The sequence below is a fragment of the Bemisia tabaci genome, chromosome 5, assembly GCF_918797505.1.
Source record: "Bemisia tabaci chromosome 5, PGI_BMITA_v3".
In the NCBI taxonomy this organism is placed as follows: Eukaryota; Metazoa; Arthropoda; class Insecta; order Hemiptera; family Aleyrodidae; genus Bemisia; species Bemisia tabaci.
The window spans coordinates 12,445,183-12,465,499 of NC_092797.1; the positions used below are offsets into that span (position 1 = coordinate 12,445,183).

The 20,317-nt window shown below is 38.6% G+C and overlaps 2 protein-coding genes across 5 annotated transcripts in view; both read right to left on the bottom strand.

Moving 5' to 3' along the window:
• The window catches only part of LOC109042241 (melatonin receptor type 1A), a 64,636-nt gene extending 60,423 nt beyond the window's left edge, over nt 1–4,213 (bottom strand). Inside the window, exon 1 of one of the 4 annotated variants that reach the window (XM_072300299.1) lies at nt 3,889–4,213. The gene's annotated coding sequence lies outside the window, so the exon portion shown is untranslated. Of the gene's footprint in view, nt 1–3,687 lie in introns of all 4 variants that reach the window. The other 3 variants (XM_072300297.1, XM_019058895.2, XM_019058894.2) reach the window with 3 other exon arrangements.
• Nucleotides 4,214–13,432: 9,219 nt separating this feature from the next.
• LOC109042205 (sensory neuron membrane protein 2) overlaps nt 13,433–20,317 on the bottom strand; it is a 43,200-nt gene continuing 36,315 nt past the window's right edge. The window contains exons 8-10 of the mRNA XM_019058840.2: nt 16,949–17,067; nt 16,313–16,438; nt 13,433–14,596 (exon numbers count right to left, since the gene is read on the bottom strand). Coding sequence (XP_018914385.2) covers nt 14,348–14,596; nt 16,313–16,438; nt 16,949–17,067 — 494 coding nt within the window. The 3' untranslated portion in view covers nt 13,433–14,347. The remainder of the gene's footprint in view (nt 14,597–16,312; nt 16,439–16,948; nt 17,068–20,317) is intronic.

Genomic DNA, 20,317 nt, shown 5'->3' on the forward strand with positions numbered 1-20,317 from the left:
CCCAAAAATCGTAAAAATCGCCCCGGTAGATCTCTCAAAATAGGCGTTACAACAGGAACATACACCAATTCCCGGGAACTTAAGGCCGGAGGGGGGTAGATTTGGCTTTAAGAGCGTCTCAGGAAGAAGAGTCTGAAAAATTTGGAAGTCTGACAGTTTTGCGAGCATCTGGAAGCTAGAAGCTTGCAGTCGACCCAAAAATCGTAAAAATCGCCCCGGTAGATCTCTCAAATTAGGCGTTACAACGGAAATATACCGCAACTCTCGGAAACTTAAGGTCGGAGGGGGGTGGATTTGGCTTTAAGAGCGTCTCAAGCGAAAGAGGCTGAAAAATTTGGAAGTCTGAAAGTTTTGCGGACATCGGGACGTCAAGGGCTTTCACCAGAGTCAAGCATCGTCGAAATCGGTCCGGTAGAACTCCAGAAATAAGCGTTACAGTGAAACCCCCAACGATTTTATTTATATAGATATACATTTTGGTGTTGATGGGCAGAAGAATTCTTTAATTACGACTAATGACTTTTTAATTTTGAAAGAAATTTTCCCAATTCCCGCGTTAGAATCAAGGACGCACAGTAAGCTGAACCAACTCTATCAACGAAACAAAAGAATCACGGCTCAGCCGAAACGCCGCGCGCCGCCTGCGTGGAGACATTTTTCACTGGGAGTTTTTTAAGATTCACCTGAAACTAATTAGCATCACTTTGCCATATGTTTTAAACTTCGAGAAAACAGTCACATTATCAATATCGCGACATTTTAACTTAAACCGGCCGCCATTTTCAACTCTATGTACGCGATTGCTTTCCCTCCTTGCAAATTACTTCATCTGATGACATGATCAAACTTCCCATCTAGAGCCAGCCAAACTCCTATGTACTCCTCAAACCATTTGACGTATCAGCCTGATCAACTACAACAAACAGTTTTTTTTTTTCAGTTATAAGACACTGACGTCAGGACCCAATCGATGTTCATCCACTCATTTACGTGTCATGTATTCTGTATCCTTTTCGTCATGCGCCACACAGTGGATCGAGTCAATTAGAGTGATCGGACGTGGAATTTTTTACTAAAACTGCATATTTTGATATTTATTTTGTCACATTTTAAATTAGAAGGGGTGTTTAAGAAGAAAATTTTAGAAATAATCCCATGAGACCACTTTTAGAACCTCAAACTTGTGAATTAACGGAGTTATAAGCTTTTAAAGTTTCCACATTTTTTCCGACCTCTCCCATTGACTCGATCCACTGTGCGCCACAGCCTCTCGATTATCAGCAGAGTATATATGTTACTTTTAAGCGCTAAGCCGATAGGCAGCGCTTTTTGATTTCGACTTGCCTCTGAGTACTAGTATACTAGTGCTAATGCGTTTAAATGGCGCACCAGCTCATCGATGTGTAGGCTTTTTGGGGGGGGGGGGGGGTCCATTTTTAAAATAAATAAAGCTGTGAAAACTGTATTTTATGCTTTTAACGTAATGCGGAGGTAGTTTCGATCGTTTGTCTATAAGACAATTTCTTAGCGGTAGAGTAATTCTTATCGAAATTGATCGTTGAACTCAAATGAAGCCTAAAAAAAAACGCGCCTGATGAGCTCAACGGTGAGCTCATTTTCGGGAAACAAAAATACGCGTTTACGGTTTCCTTGGTAACCTTTGTTTGCTATCAGCTGATGTTTTATTTTCATTTGCCAGCCAAGTCGACGGAGTTTATACGTCCTTTCTTCATTAAATACATTTACTAACACCTGAGCGCTTTTCTAATACGACAGTTTTAGAACTTTCCCGCTTGTTTTCAACTAGAATGTCAATTTTATTCACTGGTCGCCCAAAATGTTTAACTTCCCGTACACCATAGTGGATGTTCGTTCTCTCGCAAATAATCGAGTATAACATTTTCCACACATGCGTAAATAATGCCATTTTTTGTTTTCCAGAAGAACTGCAAAATGCATTTTGCAATGTTTGCTCAGATGCATTTCATATGTTATCATACTCCCGATTGGTACTATAGCGTTCTCGTGAACCATAACTCTATCTCTGTACAAATAATTGTGTAAAAAGCGGAGTTTTGCGTGCTTTAAGATTCATCGTGCTGAACAGGTGTGTCAGGATTATTCAAAACTCAGTCTTGACAACAGTTCTGTTCGTTGTTTCCCTGACTCCTCATAAAATGTTGGTTATAGAATTCAGTGTGTTTATAGTTCTTTGTTTCCTCACTCAGAGCAACACCATTGGCAACTATAGGTTGTATTTTTACCCGGACCCAGACTTCAGGGGAAAGGAGTATATGGTTGATGGTGATTATGGCAATTCTTGTAATTACATACCAGAGGGCATGTCGTCTCTCAAGATGACAAAAGATGGAGGATGCGTCTCCTCTCTCTTCTCCTTTTACTCAGACATAAATTGTGAAAATATTTTAGGAATGAACAGTTGTTCCAGTCCAAAGTTTGGGGCAAAGTTCGACAATAAAATTCGGGGTGTCAAGTGGGATAGCTTTATATAAAACCGAGATTAAATTCCCTGGTCAGTGGCGAAATTTAAACACTTGCTCACGATCCTGTACGCAACCTCGATACATTTTTGAAAAACACTTGTACCCCTAAAACTGTTACCCAAATAAAGGTTGCAGGTATTAGTAAGTGCATTATATTTTTATTTTGAATTGAATTTTTTTTATTTATTTGTCAATTAGATTTTCAGATTAGATATTTTCGGCACGGATACAAATATACGTAATTTGAATGCTCCACGGTTTTAAAAACTTGTAAATTTCCCAAAACTCAAAAAATATTTCCATAAACATCCAACATGTTCTTTTCACATCAATGTACAAAATTATTACCTGCAGCTGAATTAATAATGAACACGGCATTTTAATAAAGTTAACTTTTTAATACTTTTCCTTTGTGTGTGTGTTATTCAAACCGAAAGTGTACCAAATCTTTTGCATTCCTCGCACAAACAAGCATTGGCTATGTACTTCAGTCGTCATCACGTGGCTATCGGAATGTCACAAAAAGACAGGGGTGGAAGGGACCAGATATATGCTTAACTTCATCGCAAGGTATTGAAATTTCAACTAACAATTCATTTTTCATTAATTAATGTGCACCGGAAATTTCATGGAATTTGTGTGGTGTCGCGAAGAAAATTCACAAATAATGTTAAAGGAAAATTTGCAATACCTCTTAAGTAAATAAATCAAAAAACGAGCAGCAGTTTGCAACTTCGCGAGTTGTAAGGGAACTGTTTTGTCTCGGACCGCTTCAATTCATCAATGAGTAAATTAAGGGTGAAAAAAGAACGTGCTGCGCTAATGAACGAATCAACAGTTTGTATTCGAGAGCTGATTGATGACGTGAATTCGCAAAAAAACGAGGCGGCGACGCGACGTGGAGACTGTAAGTTCAGCAGTCTCACGCTGCTAGGAGCGCGTAGAAACTTCATGACAGCGAGCACTGACACTAAGACGATTGGATAAGCAACCAACGTCTTCGATTTCGCTCAGAAACGACACATCTGTCATTGATCTCTTGACATACATACATGCTTTTATAAACGCGCCCTCGTAGCTAGCACCCTTGCGCAGAGCTCGGTAAAAATAAACAACGAAGCACGAATCTACAAGCAAACGAGTACAAAAACACCGATGATACGACGTTCAACAGCTAACTTACCCTCTAGTTCAAAACTAATAATGCTAGAAAAACGATCCAACAAGTCAACTTAACCGCTAATTCAAAGTTAAAAACAGGGGTGAAAACGCAAACAAAACTTCCAAAAAACGAACGAAACGGGGAAACGGAAAACGAAGGAGAAACGAAAATAAATAAGGTGGGGAAGGGGGGCTGTAAAATACTGTCTTTCAACTAAATTACCATTGTATGGTCTACTCGGTAAACTACGGAAAAAACGAAGGAAGTAAATACAACGTATGACGGGTTTATTCTAGCGGTGAGCGAGATACGGTTGAGGGTTCAAGTTGTTTCTAGAAACTGAGCGCTAAGGCGATGTTTTCACGGGGGGTTTTCCTCCCCCGCCGATCGAGGGATGGGACATGCGCACGGGGGTTCAGCTACCCTTTCGCTTGATGCGTCAGCGTCGCGTAGTGCGTTCACTCGCGCCAACGGAGTTCCCATCAAATGAAGAAGAGAGGTTCCTCGTCCCCCGTTCGCAGTCGGGCGTCGCACAGTGGAACGGCAGAGGCCCAACGTGAAAATTCTCACTCAAACAGGAAGATGGGTATGATGTATTTACGTCACATTTAAAAGTTCACTGAAAAAAAATTCTCGGAGTTTTTACCAAGGTCCGTTAGTACCTTTCCTATCTAACTTTTTTTTACCAATTATTGGTAATTTTACCAAGACAGACTGGTAAGCTTACCTAAAAACCGGTATTTTTACCGTTTTTTTCCACGTAAGAATAACACTTTTATTGGTAATCAATTCCCGGTAACTTTGCCATTTTATCTCGGTAATTCTACCACAGTCGATAAAAAATATTGGCGTTTTTACCAAGGTCCAGTAAAATTACCGAGAAAGTTCAATAATTTTACAGAGATTTCTCGGTAAAATTACCAATTCCATGAATAGTAATTTTACCGAGAAAAAATTGGGATCAAATAGAACTCTGAATTCTTGGTAATTTTTCCCTTTTCTTAGTGAATACACCGAGATTTTTTTTTCAGTGTTTAAGAAATGCATCTTAAAAAAGAAAAAGAAGAAAAAATACGACAAAACCAATGGTAATATCATCGTGATTTTGAGCAATTTTCTTTAGGGAATAAGTCTTACTTTTGCTCCAGCTGCATTTTGCAACAGACCGATTTCCGACATCTACTAATGTCTCGTTGCATTGTTTGCCGCTAAGAGGGACCAACCGCTTCGATTCTAGGATTTCAAAGTTATAGACTCGTGAATTTGTTATGTCCACAGGAATTCCATGATACGAGAGCTCAATTTTTACTCTTAAAAAAAAAAAAAAAAAAAAAAAAAAAAAAAAAAAAAAAAAAAAAAACGCAAGGAAACTGGAATGGCTACACAAAATACTGTATTGTGCAACATATGTACACCAATTACATGACGAAAATATAATATTTTTTGTTAAATGTACCCATTTTTAATTCCTTCGTTCGTTCTCCGTTCCCATCCTCGCTCTCCGTTCGTTATACAATGAGAAACATGGTTCTTATGCGAAAATAGAGCAAAAGGAAGAACGCTCGTTGATGACGGCGCAGAGATACAACTATTCATGCTAGATGGCTTTTATAGCCTTTTTACGGCCAATATTCCAAAGCCCAAAAAGGGCAAATTGGGTATTTTCGCTGACGATACAGCCGTAGCGTCTTCAGCTCCCACATATGATGAAACGGTCAGAAATCTGCAAGAAAGCCTGGACGACATCCAGGAATGGACAGATAACGATCGTACTGTGCTCAACGCCACTAAATCGGTCAACGTGGTATTTACTTTACGCCCCTACGTTCACACACCTCTGATCCTAAAGAATACTGCTATCCCCCATTCTTCAAAGGCTACTTATCTTGGCCTTATCATGGATAGTAAATTATCATGGAAAGAACATATCCTAACTAAACGTAAGCAAATCGAACTTAAGCATAGAAAAATGTTATGGCTTCTAGGTAAGCGTTCAAAATTAAAATTAAATAATAAAATTCTCCTATATAAATCCATGATAAGGCCAATCTGGGCATACGGCAGCCAGATGTGGGCCTGCGCAGCAAACTCTAACCTAAACCAAATTGAGATAACACAAAATAAAATCTTGCGCCAAATGACCGGGGCCAGATGGTACGAGCGTAACGCCGATATTAGAGGCGAGCTCGGGATAGAATCCATGGAAGTCTATATCTCTAGACTTTACTTGAACTATGAGGATCGGCTGGGTAGACACTCCAATCCGGAAGCGATATCGCTCTTAGATTGGTCTGCTGCCCCGCGACGCTTAAAAAGACGTAAAACGTTTGAGCTGAGCTCGCCCCTTTTCCGCCGGTGTTAGGCTCTTGCCTCTGACCCCTGATGGCCTATGTCGGCTGAAGGGGTACACGCTTGCTAAAGGCAAAAGTTCTCACGTTACCCGTGAGGCTTGACATAGCTAAACTTAGTTATTTTCCTGCTTTTCTTATCATTCTTAAACTTCAGTAATCTACCGTACTTACCTTTCAATAATTTTCGTAACTTAGTAATTTCATTTTCTTGCAGTTTTCACTTCGGGCCACCTGGCCTGATTACCACAAAGCATTCTACGTTGTTCTTCTTTGCCTTAATACCCCCTTTTCTGATTTTTCTAATTTTCACTTATTCTGATTTTTCTACATTTCTGATTTTCTGATTCCCCTTGTTACCATATAACCATGTAAAAGCAGTTGTTTATTTATACTTAGTATATAAGTTAAAGTTAAGATTTAAAAGACTACACAGGTCTAAAATCTCTTTGTGTATATCGTTATTGTGATTACATAAATAAAAAAAAAAAAAAAAAAAAAAAAATGCTAGATGGCTGTCCATGTTGCATCTGAAAAATTGAAGGAGCGATGGTACGAGGTGGGAACTCGCAAATTTAACATGGAATTAGAGCAAGGGAGAGGACGCACGTTGTTTACGGCGCAGAGATACAACTATTCGTGCTTGATGGATGTCCGTGTTGCATCTGCAAAATTGAAGGCTCGATGACGCGAGGTGTGAACTCGTGCATCAAGCACAATGGACGTATTTCTGCCAAACGGTACTATGTGCATTAAGATATGAGCCCTGGGACCCATAAGAATATGTGCATACCGGGGCTCACATCATAATGCACATAGTTCCGTTTGGCAGAAATACGTCCAAATAGCTGTATCCCTGCGCCGTAAGCGACGCGCGTCCTGTCCATATTGTGTTTCCTCTATTTCCATATTGTGTTGGTTTCGTTCATCTTATTCGTAGTGATACTTCAAGGTGTTGAATTTAGTTATTGACTTCAGCAGAGCGGTTTTATTCTTTGATTTACATCCCTACGACCGATCTGGTTGGAAGAATCAACCCAATCCTCTCGCAAAAAGTCGCCAAAAGTTCGGCCCCTGGGCCTGATCGCGGAAGCGATTTGCGATCTTTGCGACGGCGAGACCCGCTCAAAGGACTCATCGCGTCGATCCAATCCGGATCGATGTGGAATTAGCTCGAGTATGTTCTCGGGCCGGCGGCAGGGGCGTCCTATCCGCGTCCCACCGGGCGTCGGGGAAGCCTCGCTTGGCGCCATGGAAACTGTCACGTGACGTCGGGTCCGCGTTCGCCGCTCGCGTTGGCGCGCGAGGTGCGTTCGCCCGCGTCCGATATCCGTCTGGAAGGTGGCCGTGGCGGGCGCTCGCGATTCATGGTCGGCAGATATTGCTCCCCGGCGGCGGGCAGGGCGGTGGAGCGCGCCATGCGTAATTAGTCAAATGAACTAACGGGAGCCGCGTACGTCACGACGTCACGCCCGCCCGTTCGGGCCCAGCTGAGCGCAGCCCTTGTTTTGTTATTACCCGAGTCACCCCTGTAGCCGTGCTACTTGTTTCTTTGTCCCTTGTTAATCCGAAGCGCCGGTGGGCTGACTGTTGAACTTGGACATATTTATGCTCAAAGGAACTATGTGGAAGTGGAAAGATGGGTTTTCTCGTTTGGGCTGCATAAGAAACAATGTGGTCAGTGGATATAGTTCACTGGAAAAAACACACATTGGATCTAGAGTCCAGACTCTTGAAAACATTGACAAGAAAAAATACTCTTGATTCAATCGGATTCTTGCTTGAATCAAAACGAAATCCGCTTAAATTAGGAGGCTTGGTCCTTGATTTAAGCTAGATTCTGATTGAGTCAAGAGTACTTTTTCTTGTCGATGTTTTTCAGAGTATGGGCTCTAGATCCTAAGTGTTTTTTTTTTTTTTTTTTTTTTTTTTTTTTTTTTTTTTTTTTTTTTTTTTTTTTCCCAGTGTGGAAAGTTCATCGTGGGCATATGACAAGAGTCTTGTGGACAGGGCTCATGAGTTACAGACTGACGACCTAGTCGTCGTCGCTCGTGTATCGCCTCCTCGTACCCGGTCCTCACCGCTGATGTCACTGGCGCTTTTAAACTTCCATTCATTCTTATGGCCCGAGCTTTAACGAGCACACCCCATCTTTCCACTTGCACCTAGTTCCATTTCGCATAAATACGTCCAATTGGTAGACAAAACTATAGACAAAGAACACAAAACGGATATCGACGGGACTATGAAACTGAAAAAATTCGTATCTCGGTTGCGGTAAGTCGAATCTCCGCTCCTATTTTATTTAAAAGGATACCAAACCAACATCATGGCTTGAAGTTTTCACGGAATATTTATCATCATAGAAGAAAAACACTGAAATTTCCTAAAAGTAACATTCAATGGTGTTTAATGTAGAAAATGAATTTAGGAAGTCTGCAACGCCGCAAACCGAGATACGCATTTCCGCAGTTTCACCATCGATATGGATGTATGCGGTGTAAGCGAGTGGTTGCAATAGACAAATGACTAGGTAGGTAGTAGACTAACTAACAGAACCAAAGAAAGACCCTTTCGTTAGTCCATCATTTTCTCCTGTAGTCTTTGAGAACTGCCCATTTAAACCGATAGGATCATTCCATGCTCCTGTCTTCTTTGTGTATCGATTTCAACAATCAGCCCGCAAGTGGGTCCCAAACCGCACGTACCTTGATTTCCGACGCTCCAAACTTCCTGTTTTGCTTTATTTTTTTTAATGGACGACCGCTCAACGTCAATTTGACGTATTTCTGTTAAATGGAACTAAGCGCCAAATTGAGTTCCATTTGGACGTATTTCTACCAAACAGACCTATGTGGCGATGAGAAATGTGGGGTGTGCTCTAGAAATCTGGATAAGAAGCAATGTAAAAGTGGGCGTGGTTCCTTTTGAAGAATTGGAAAAAGCGGGATATTGCATTCTATCAAACAGACCTATGTGCAGCTGAGTGCGGAACTCATGAGCCGCGGGCATGGCAAGAGAGCGTTGTGGACAGGGCTCATGAGTTAAAGACTCCCTCCAACGATCTCCCCGTCGTTGCGCGTCTCGTTCGTTGCCGCTGACGTCACTGGCGCTTTATTATTCTCATTCACTCTTACGGCCAGAGACTAACGAGCACACCCCATATTTCTCACTTCCACATAGGTCTGTTTGGTAGAACTACGTCCATTTGAGGATTTTAGAATCCCGGGTAGCGCGTTCTGTCAAACGGAACTATAAGCGTCATGGAAAAACATTGCGAGTATGGACGGAACGAGCATCGCGTTCTCAACACCCGCCAATCCAAGCCCCCCTCTCCCTTCATCCCCCTATGGCGCTTAGTTCCGTTTGATAGAAATATGTCCAATTCTTAAAAACGTCCGGGAGTTTTCTGCCCTGTGCGCAGTAAATTCTAAAAAAATTTCAAGGAATGATGTTGATTTATACCTTTTCAGAAAAATAAATTACGAGCAGAGATTCTCAGACACCGCAAACGAGATATCGACGGTGAAACTACCAAACCACGTATCTCGTTTGCGGTGTTTAAAAATCTACGCTCGCATTTTATTTTTTTGAAGTAGACCAAATCAATATCATTCCTTGAAATTTTCACAGAATTTTCTCCGCACGAAGAGGCAAAATCACAGACATTTTTAAGACTGGACGTTAAGTAGTTTTTCATTTAAAAAATAAAGTATGACAGGAAGTCTGCGACGTCGCAAACCGAGATACGTGGTTTGGTAGTTTCACCGTCGATATGTGGTTTGAGATTTTTCTAAAAATTTTCTCCTTTTGATGGAGAAGTTTCAAAACCAACACGCGACGTGAATTCTCAGGGCGGACAGAAATGCCTGCTCTCTATTTTTAACAGGATGGCATCTGAATGGGAATGTAACCTCTTTTCAAATGTATGCACAAAAGCCTGCAGCGGTATTTTCTATTATTATCCTCAAAAGAGGGGATATATTGCAGTGGCGCGACGTACTAGTAAAAACTGCAGCGCACGTTACATCCTTGCACGCAAAAACTTGCCTCGTGCTTCATAGATTTAATTACCGTCGAGGTACTGAAACCCTTACCTGTCAACATAAACGAGTAGAAGGCTATAAAATATTTGGAAACGTAAACACGAGCAAACATGCAGACACTTTATGTTCCATTAAAAGCGAGAAATAGAGGAAACTTTGGTTCACTTCATTCAAAACTTGGCCCTTATTCTTCACCCGAGCAAAGCTAGTAAAATATCCGAATTGATCATTCATGTGAGCTTTGAAGCCAGGAGAGTGAAAAATTACCTTTCAAGGACCAGCGTACATATTGTTGATGACCTCTCAACCTAGTCTAATGACTGAAGAAGCACAGTTTGTAATATTTATGAATAGGAATTACAACGGAAAACTATTGCGATTGCATCGAAGCGTTGAGTGTGTTGCTTATCTACTAAATGAAGGAGCTTCAATTATTGAAATGAATAAAATGTAATGCTACTGCATCTGAGCGTCGAGTATGTTGCCTATCCACTGACTGGAGGGGTTTCACTAATTGAAATGTATTACAATAAAGTTGAAATAATGTGTACGTTTGCTTTGCATTGCCCATCGCCTGTATTTCTCATAAAGGGACTAATTGTCTCGATCGTTTAAAGTCGGTATGTCGACTAAATGGTGGTACAGAATTGAAATTTCATGGTAAAAAAATATAAAAGAAAATCAATCTCACTACATCAGATTGCAATAACCAACAATCATCATGGTTCAAACTTCAGAGGCCTTTTACAAATTCTTGAGTATTAGTCATAGGTTGCATACTGAGCCCCTGAAAATCCCATAAAACTCTCTTAACAAAATGAATTTTCTTAAAATCTCATTTTGCTTCCTGCTCCGGATGCTAAAGAACTAGCAGCGTTCTCGCTATAAAGGCACTTCGAGTGTAGCATTATTGTCAAATTTTACTGAAAAATCAGAAATTTTCCCCCATTTAAACTCATGTTAAGTATCTCATATTAATGGTCGCAACCTGGCACCTTCAAAGCGTCGTTGCAGCAACGGAGTAGGTGCAAACACAATGGTCCGGTAAGCCGTAACTATTCCCCGAAAATCTCATGAATGTAACCTCATCCGTTTGAGAGTGATCATTGAGGCACTTCAAAAAATCACCACGTGTAGCCGCACTGAAGAGTGGATCCAGCATTCCAGCAATCGCGGTTTCCAAGGAAAAGCGAGTGTCGGCCACGGAAACGGTAATTGTATGGAACTGTCCCGCTTTTCCTCAAAGTGTAAGTGAGTGCCATGTGTGTATAAACGTGTGGATGTGTGTTCCTCTATTGAAGTTTCCTGGGAACGTAACGTGAATTGTCAGTCGCGGGCATAGAATTCCTCTAAGAGCTGAAGACTAGCAATATAACTAACTGCTTCTATGGTGTGAACTTTCGGGGAAAACACACTGGTGCCAGTGATTTTTACTTCGTAGGTACATCAATCTGCCAAGCTTGTAGTAATACTCAAAGGTCTCGAGGAAATTGAAAAATTAATTCAAACTTTTCTAGTTTTTCGAGTTTTTCCTCATTTTACATGATTCCCTGCAATCGAAAGGTTGATTATTGCCAGAAATTGAAACAATTTTGGCACTAATGAAGTCCACGCTTTGTTAGTTTGAAAGTGAAGCTTATGTTAATATTCCGTATTTTTTAGCTATATTCGAATGGGATGTCATTGTTTAGAACTTGTATCGAACCAATCAAACCTGCGTATTAATATTTTTTACGAGAAAATGAATGAAACTCCACCGCTGTGAATTTTTGAGGTAAAATTGCGGTAGGTTCTTTTTATAGTTTATTTCCAAATTCACAAAAAAATGATTGATCTAAGTTTCAAATGTAAGATCAAAGATTGCGAATTTCATACTTTTTTTAGGAGTTGGTATATACTGTTTTCTTTATAAAAAATGAATTGTCAAAGAAAAATCGGCAACAGTTGATAAAATAGGCTCCCTTTCGAGAAACGCGCCCCATTTGTACACTATGATAATTTTCTGCGTCGTAACTCTGAAGCAGTCTATAAAATTGAAAATGAAAATCAATTTCGTAGCCTGTGCTGGGAGCCCTAATAATGAGATGCCATCCCTTCCAGGCTGGGGGTCACCTGTTCAAACGAGAATGGGGGTGGTTACTGGGTATCGCGGCGCCGGATAGCGATGTCTAAAGTAGGAAACCGCGTATCTCCACTGGAAGGTTTCAGAATCTCTGCTTCTATTATATTTTATTGAAAGAAAACAAGCCAACTTTACAGCTCGAAATTTAAACACAGTATTCCACTAACAGAGAAGAAAAATCAAGGAAGTTTTCAAGAAATCAAGTTGACAAGTTTCCCACTGAAAATATGAAGTATGACAGGAAGTCTGTAACGTCGCAAACAGAGATACGTGCTTTCACAATTCGGCTATCGATAGGTATCTGTTACCGTTAGAAAGAAAGCCGTTTTCTCTCTTATTCCTTTTGGTACACAATAAAAATATCTCGAGTCGAAGAGCACGAAGTGGCTTTTGCAAGCTTCGGGCGGTGATTGAACTACAGGCCGATGAAGCATGAAGACTGTGTTAACAAAAATCAACTTATCTAGGGCTCAAACTGGTGGTATTTAGGTGGTTCTAGCGCAGAAGGGTGGATCCTCTCCGCTCAACGACCCAGTATCCCTTACTCGTGATCGTTCTCGATAGTGATTGTACACTCGATTTGCGTCTCCCCGAGGGATATGCAAAGGGTCTTGTTGCTCTTGCTGCTTTTATTTCATTTTGCTATTTTTGTATTTTAATTTATGGGACTGAATCTCATGTTTTTCATTCGACGATCACGTCAAAATAATGGACCAATAGACGGGGTATGAATCAGACGTCTCAAAGGCATATATCCTCATCAAATTTTTTGCAGAACATATTGAAGACCTCAAAAACTTTCGAGATTTTAAGGTTATACGTCAAAAATTCATGTTCGTATTTTATGTTTCTATCAGTAAATTTGGATTATTCGCTCGTTAAAAAACTGAAATCAGTTTTGGGTCAAGTCATCATTAAAAACAATCATCCCGTCAGGCACAAGGTACCTCTATTCTTGTCCGAGGAAAAAGTCAGCACACAAAGAAAATGTTCCCTAGAAAGGTGTACTAAAATCAGATTAGCATTCGATTTGACTCGTGTATGCTTTGGTTTTTTGTATTATGCGGATGGAATGACGCACAAAAAAATGCGATTTTTTCATGAATTGAATTTGAAAAATTTCAGTGCTGTCATCATCTTTTAAGTAATTATGATAAGAAAACATGTGTTATGAGGTTTGATTTTGTACCATGTCAAGTAGTCCGTTACGTTACCACAATATAAAATAAATAAAAAAGTTTCAATCACGCTTAACTTTGTAAGAAAGGTATTTCAATAAATATATTTACAGAGTACTATAAGTTACAAAAATAAATTGTTGAGCTTTTTAGAAAACAATTATAAAACAGACGGTATAAAAAGTATGCAATCTAATGAGTATGATAAAAATAAACAAAATTGCATTGGCATTAACTTTACCTTACTACTGACAAGTTGGTAACTTTTTCGATAAAAAATAAAGCTACAAGGAAGATATGGCATATTAAAATGGAAGCATGTCCTTTAAAGTACAATATTAGACCTCTATATTTTAATTTTACTAAATTGCAATCAAAGCTGATTGAAGAATTCTAAAATAATGGCAAAACATTACGTTCAAAAAATTTTCCCTGAAAGTAAAGGAAATGTTTTCCTATTCTAATTAATTTCTTTCTCTGAATTCTGAGGTAGATTAAGGAATGATAAATGTATGTAGGGTTCAACCTCGGTACCACATGATATGGAATTTTTTTTGTGATTGTTCCGGTTGGAGCATTTTTTATTACATCACTCGTGGTACTTCGATTAAATTGCAATCTCAAGCATAATGTACCTCTTAAGCACCTCTATCTCGTCCTCTTCACTACGATGCATTTTCCGCAGTTAATCTTGATCTGAAGGTAACAATGCCTCCTATCGAGGAAAATATTATGAATTTTGAAACGATTTAATGATTTTGAGATTTTTTGGCCATTTAAATCGATACGATTCCAATTTAGAAGTACATTTTCATTTCTATTAAAATTGAACAAATAAATAAATATAAATAAAAAAAAACAAACAAAACGATAAAGAAAACAAAAACCGAAAAAATAAGACGGATATTTTGCAATGTCACGAACGAAGCATGTGTTTTTTCTCCTTTTCATTAATCAGTGACATCGCGGTTTTACCAAAGGGTTTGATTATTTTGTCGTCTGCACTTTATTTTCGCTTTTTTCGCACCGCAGTTTTTCGGACAGCTCAGCGTCGTCTTTTGTTTGTGCGTTCTCATTTTGTTCTTTGAGCCTTTTATACACGAACATGGCCGGACCGGCGAGGACGAGCAAGACCCCTACTGTCATCCAAAGCCATTTGACAGCGGCTATTATCCTGAGTATATTGTACAGTAGAGAGTTCACAAGATCGATCTCCTTTTCAGTTAGCTCACACCCCTGGAAAATCAGAATTTTTCATTGGAATACAGGTTTGAGATTGTGAAAATAATGTGTTCGTTGTCTTGCATCGTGCTTTGATGCTTAAATTTTAGATAAGTCACTCACTGTCAAAACGGCTCAACCACCCCCTGGTAAAAACTGGCGATAGGAGCTGTGTTTCAAAATACCATAGGAATTCTTATAGCCGGCTAAAGAAGGCTACAGAAAATCATATAGCTGGCTGTAGAATGCGGAGAAAAGCATACGGCCGGGCTATACGAAGCGAAAAAAAAGTATGAAAAGCCGGGCTATGGTTCCTATCGCCGGGCTTTACACTTTATCGCCGGGCTTTACACTTTATCGCCTGGCTGTTGCTTTTTTGCCATCGATTATAAAAGGCTATAAGATATTGTGTAGAGATTCGTGTGCTTTGGAAATCATTAAGTTTGATACGGAACCACCTTAATATTTACAAAACACACTTTATATCTTCCTTTAATACATATTTTTTTCATCAACTAAAATGAGAATAATCCATACAGGATGTGCAAACATTTCAAAATAATGATTTGAATAGCGCAGACTCCGCCAGATTAAATATTAGAGCCTAACACAAAGCGGAGCGGCGACGCACTGGCGCCTACAAACCTAACAGGGATACTTCACGCATTGCGCAACGCGTGAAGTATCCCTGTTAGGTTTGTAGGCGCTAATGCGCGTTTCGCGCTGGCTGTCCGCCTCGCCCGCCTGCCGCGCCGCAGCGTGCCACGGCGCTTGAAGCAACTATTTCACACCAGAGGTATTGCACAGTATCATACGAAACTGAAGGCGCTCTAATATATTAGGAATGGCAGGCATCCATCAAAAGTACGGAGCTTTTCTCGCAGAATAAACCAAGATACTACGGCCCAAAAAGAGAGCAGTTGTCCAAAAACTCACTAAGTCGTAGCATCCGTTATTAGTAACGTTTAGCATACACTTAATCGCCTGGCTGTTGCTTAGTCGCAATCGGCTATATAAAAGGCTATAAGAAATTGTGTAGCCGGCTATAGAAGCTATTGGAAATCTTACAGCCGGCTGTAGGTCTATGGTATTTTGGAACACAGATTCTACTGCCAATTTTTACCAGGGCCAAGAAGTTCGTCGTTCCCCTCACGAAAGAGCGTAACTGCATTTCATTGTTGCTACATTTCCCCTCGCAAATTTTATTATTACCAAGAGAATCTTGACCACTTCTAACTGAAACTTTCTCTGATTTTACCTTTAATCTCATGCGAAAATCAGAACAATTTTGGACAGAAATGGTACAGGTACATTCTTGTAAAATATTGAATTGTATCAGTCAATTTTGCGACATTGGAATGTAGATACGTTCATTCATCCGTCAAACAACGAGTTATACTGGCGATTTGATTGTAATCCACGCTATAATTGCATTGGTATAAGTTGTATCAATTTGACGATGCGAACAATGGGTTTTCATACTGATATTTGACTTCAAACGGAGGAAATGTTAAAATTTGTTTTTTTTTTTCCAAAAATACTGCGGTTTCAAAAATTTTGAAATTGAGGTATTTACGATTTGCATGACGCTATTGGTTTTTATTGATTTAAATATCCATTATTCCCCGTTTCATCCCCAATTTACGATGCCTAAAGGTCGGCACAGTTACGGAAATAATCTTGCGACTTAAAAATGAATATAGCAAATTATCTTATGTTATCATTACTTACCTCATCTAGCCATACTATAGGTACGAGAGCAGTCGGAACTTTATTAAGGATACGAACATGCTCGTTTTTCCGCAGAAACATGTTTATTTGGAATCGCCTGTACCCTCGCAACGGAGTCCCAGTATACTGTAACAAATTAAATCGGAAAATCAATTTCATGGTCATCACATCAACAGAATCCACTCAGGCGGTCAGACAAACTCAATATTTGAAAAGCTATGATACTTCTCATTACTTTGTTGAATTGATATATAATGTGAATCGGTCGAATTCATATTTCATTGCTAAATATTGACTGTGCTATCCAGCATGTTGGGTATGAACAAATAGAAACCAACCAGATATTTAACATTGAAAAATTAGCTCAACAAATTCGTGACAAGTTGGACCAGTAAGTCTTCAATTATTAAGTATTCTATAAGAGCTTACAATCCTCGAAATTTCCTGGTTGCTCATTTAACGGCACTTATGCCTTACAAGACGTTTCGTAAATGACGTTTACGACGTTTCGACGATCGATAATTACAAAGAGACCACCACATTAATATATACCTATTTCAATACCGAAACGTGCTCTGCAATTCATTGTAAGATATTTTTTCAGTGCAAAATATGTACATTGACAGAAGAACTTACCTGTTCTAAGTCCATATAAGTGTCATGTTTTTGTGGGTCCGGCTTGAGACCTTCGATGGTTCGTGAGTAAACACGGCTGGTCTTGTAAAAATGAGGTCGAGAGAGAATGATCGGTGCATCTGTAATCAAAATAGTAGCGGAACATTCTACCAAATGCAATGGGCGCCTACAATGTCACAGTAAGTATCCAAAAAAGAAAATTAAAAATAAAAATAAATAAATAAATAAATAAATGAAAATAAGAAAAATAAAAAAATGGAAAAAATAAACACAAAATAAAAATGAAAAAATAAAATAATAAAAAATGATAAAAATAAAAAATAAAAAAAATGAAAAAATAAACACAAAATAAAAATTTAAAAAAATGAAATAATTAAAAATGATAAAAATAAAAAATAAAGAAAATGAAAAAATAAACACAAAATAAAAATTAAAAAATGATAAAAATAAAAAATAGAGAAAATGAAAAAATAAACACAAAATAAAAATTAAAAAAATGATAAAAATAAAAAACAAGTTGGTTTTTGCAATCGCTAGCGATAGCAATATTCGTCATGGGAACTTTTGCTTCTGGGATATGAAAATTTTAAGGTAGGTACAGTTCGTTTGTAGTATCTTCAGAATTGAAGGGGCTATGTAATTTTGTGTCGACATCTCTTTTTTAACATTTTTAATTTTTTTTCTTTGCATACAAGAAAGCTGTTATTTACCAATTATTCATTTTCGTTGGATTATGTATGGTTTTTGGAAGTTAACGCATTTAACTTTCAGTTTCGTTTTTTCGGCGTAAAGTATGATATTTTTACTCTACGCATATGCCCGAATACGCATCATAACGACGGTGAAACTACCAAACCACGTATCTCGTTTGCGGTGTTTAAAAATCTCCGCTCACATTTTATTTTTTTGAAGTAGACCAAATCCATATCATTCCTTGAAATTTTCACAGAATTTTCTCCGCACGAAGAGGAAAAATCACGGAAATTTTCAAGACTGGACGTCAAGTAGCTTTTCATTTAAAAAATAAAGTATGACAGGAAGTCTGCGACGTCGCAAACCGAGATACGTGGTTTGGTAGTTTCACCGTCGATAAGTGACCTATGTGCTTCCTAAGTTGCCATTTTTTTCATTCAAATAGATGTAACCGAAATGTTAGATGTGTACTACCTATACTACTTTCATGTCATTGCTTTATTTATTTATTTACTTTTTGCGTAGGTATATATTGTTATTTTTTGCTGAATTTTGGAGAAAATATTGCTTTAAGAACGTGGAATGTAAATTAATTTTATTGAAAAAAGAAAATACCATCATTAATTTGGGCGAACAGAGAAAATATACATCAATATTTGGGTCAACATCTCCCTGATTATATAAAGGATGAATATATTAGTATTTCTGTATCAAAAAACTTAGCTTTTGTCTTCAGAGATACGATGATTCTAGTCCCAGTCAATTTGTTTTATTGAAAAAACAAAAAAACAAAAAATAAATAAAAAAAAAAAAAAACAACTGAAATGTTAGCATACTATTTTCATGTCTTTCTATTTGTATCAATAGGTACTTTTTGCTTAACTTACGAACGTTGAATGCAAATTAACTTTATTGAAAAAAGAAAATAACGTCATTAATTTGGGGGAACATGTGGCTGATTATATGAAGGAGGTATATTCCAGTATTTTTGTTTAACATATTAACTCACGAGAAAATGTTCGTACATTTATCATCTAGTATTAATTATTTTTTGATGATTGGTCTAAAACATTCAATACAACCATTAAAAATTATCTCCCATCGCCGGATATCGAACTCCCGATCACCTATTGCCCGCACCTTATCAAAAATATGGGGCGCCTCAGTCGACTAGGCTATCACAGATCGGCGACAGAATGGGAAAAATAGCATTTAAAAGACTCTGACGATGGGCGGGACTTATCACAAGAGTTGTCCTTGAGCGATTCGGCGATTCGCGTCTTCGTAGCTTCTGGAGAAATGAGCTAAGCGCCTTTCTCTGTGAGACATTGTTTGCCTATGCTATCATGTGTCTCAAGGTTCATATCAGCAGGCATTTGCCATCGCGGCAGTAAGCTGAGGCAATATTTCTGTATTCATGGAATAAATCAATCAATCGAGTTCCGATTTTGGCTCATATATCCGTAACGGGTCCTCCAGAGCAGTTTTCCACCTTGCACAATAGTTATAATTTCTTTATTTCTATTTGTAAAATTTGAGGTGGGATAATGGCGGCTTCTCAAGAGCAACGAGGTAGGCGATCTTTTGCACCAACGAACAGAAAACTGATGGCGAAAAATAACCAATCAGAACCTCCCAAAAAAAAGAATTTGCCTAAAAATGGAACTTCGTGGATCTGCGCAGATTTACCAGTCAGACACGACATCTCAAGTTGGAAAAAAACTCGCTGAAAGCGAATTTTAGCAATCAACACAACTTGACGTAGAGACATGATTGGCTAAAAAATACAACGGTTTTTGATACATCGGAAAATCAACCAAAAATCGGAGACTGGGCGAAACGCTCAAGGTCGCAGAGGTATAGGGAATCCCATAGCGAAAGCAACGGAACGATTGTAATATCATGGGGAACTCCGTTCCCATGACAATAGAGAAAATGAAAAAACAAATGAAAAAAAGTATTTATCGAATTTTTGAGTCAAAAGTTTGAAGACATCCTATTATTTAATGTTAATCGTATGAGTTTCATCCATTTAGACGTTTTTATCGCCTTGCGTATCTGGCCTGTTTCCCATTACACGGTTTTCATGTTTCATTAGTTGGAGCATCGATATGAAAACAGGCATGTCTCTTACATCTGATGAGCCGTAAAATATAAGTATTTTCATGGAACTTAGGACTCATGATACAATCTATATTTTACATTTCAAAATCAACTGATTCAGGTGTGATTGGATGTGATTTTCCTCTTATGAGTTTCTATTAATGCGTTCGTGCTCTTGCAAGGACATGCTTCATTCGGCAATGCGCGACTACTAACTGATCTGATTTCCTCGGATATATTCTCCGGTCGATGATCTAACGTTGTACCTGTCATGGAATTTTGTATTGTGATTTAAAGTATACAACATCCAAATAACATGTGAAAATCGATATCATATTGAGATAGTTGTCAAAGAATTTTAATATAGTGAAGAAACGTGTTCTAAACAGAAAAATTGTTGTGCAGAATCTGAGCCAAGCCTTCTTTTTAACATGACAGAATTTTCTTTTCGATTTTTTAGAAAAGCGAGGGAGGGGGGGGGTATTAGGGTATCCTTAAAGATCATAGCTATGCAAATAGCAAGCCATCTTCGGAATACACAAGCTTCAGAAGCTTGATAAGGAAGGTAGCAGG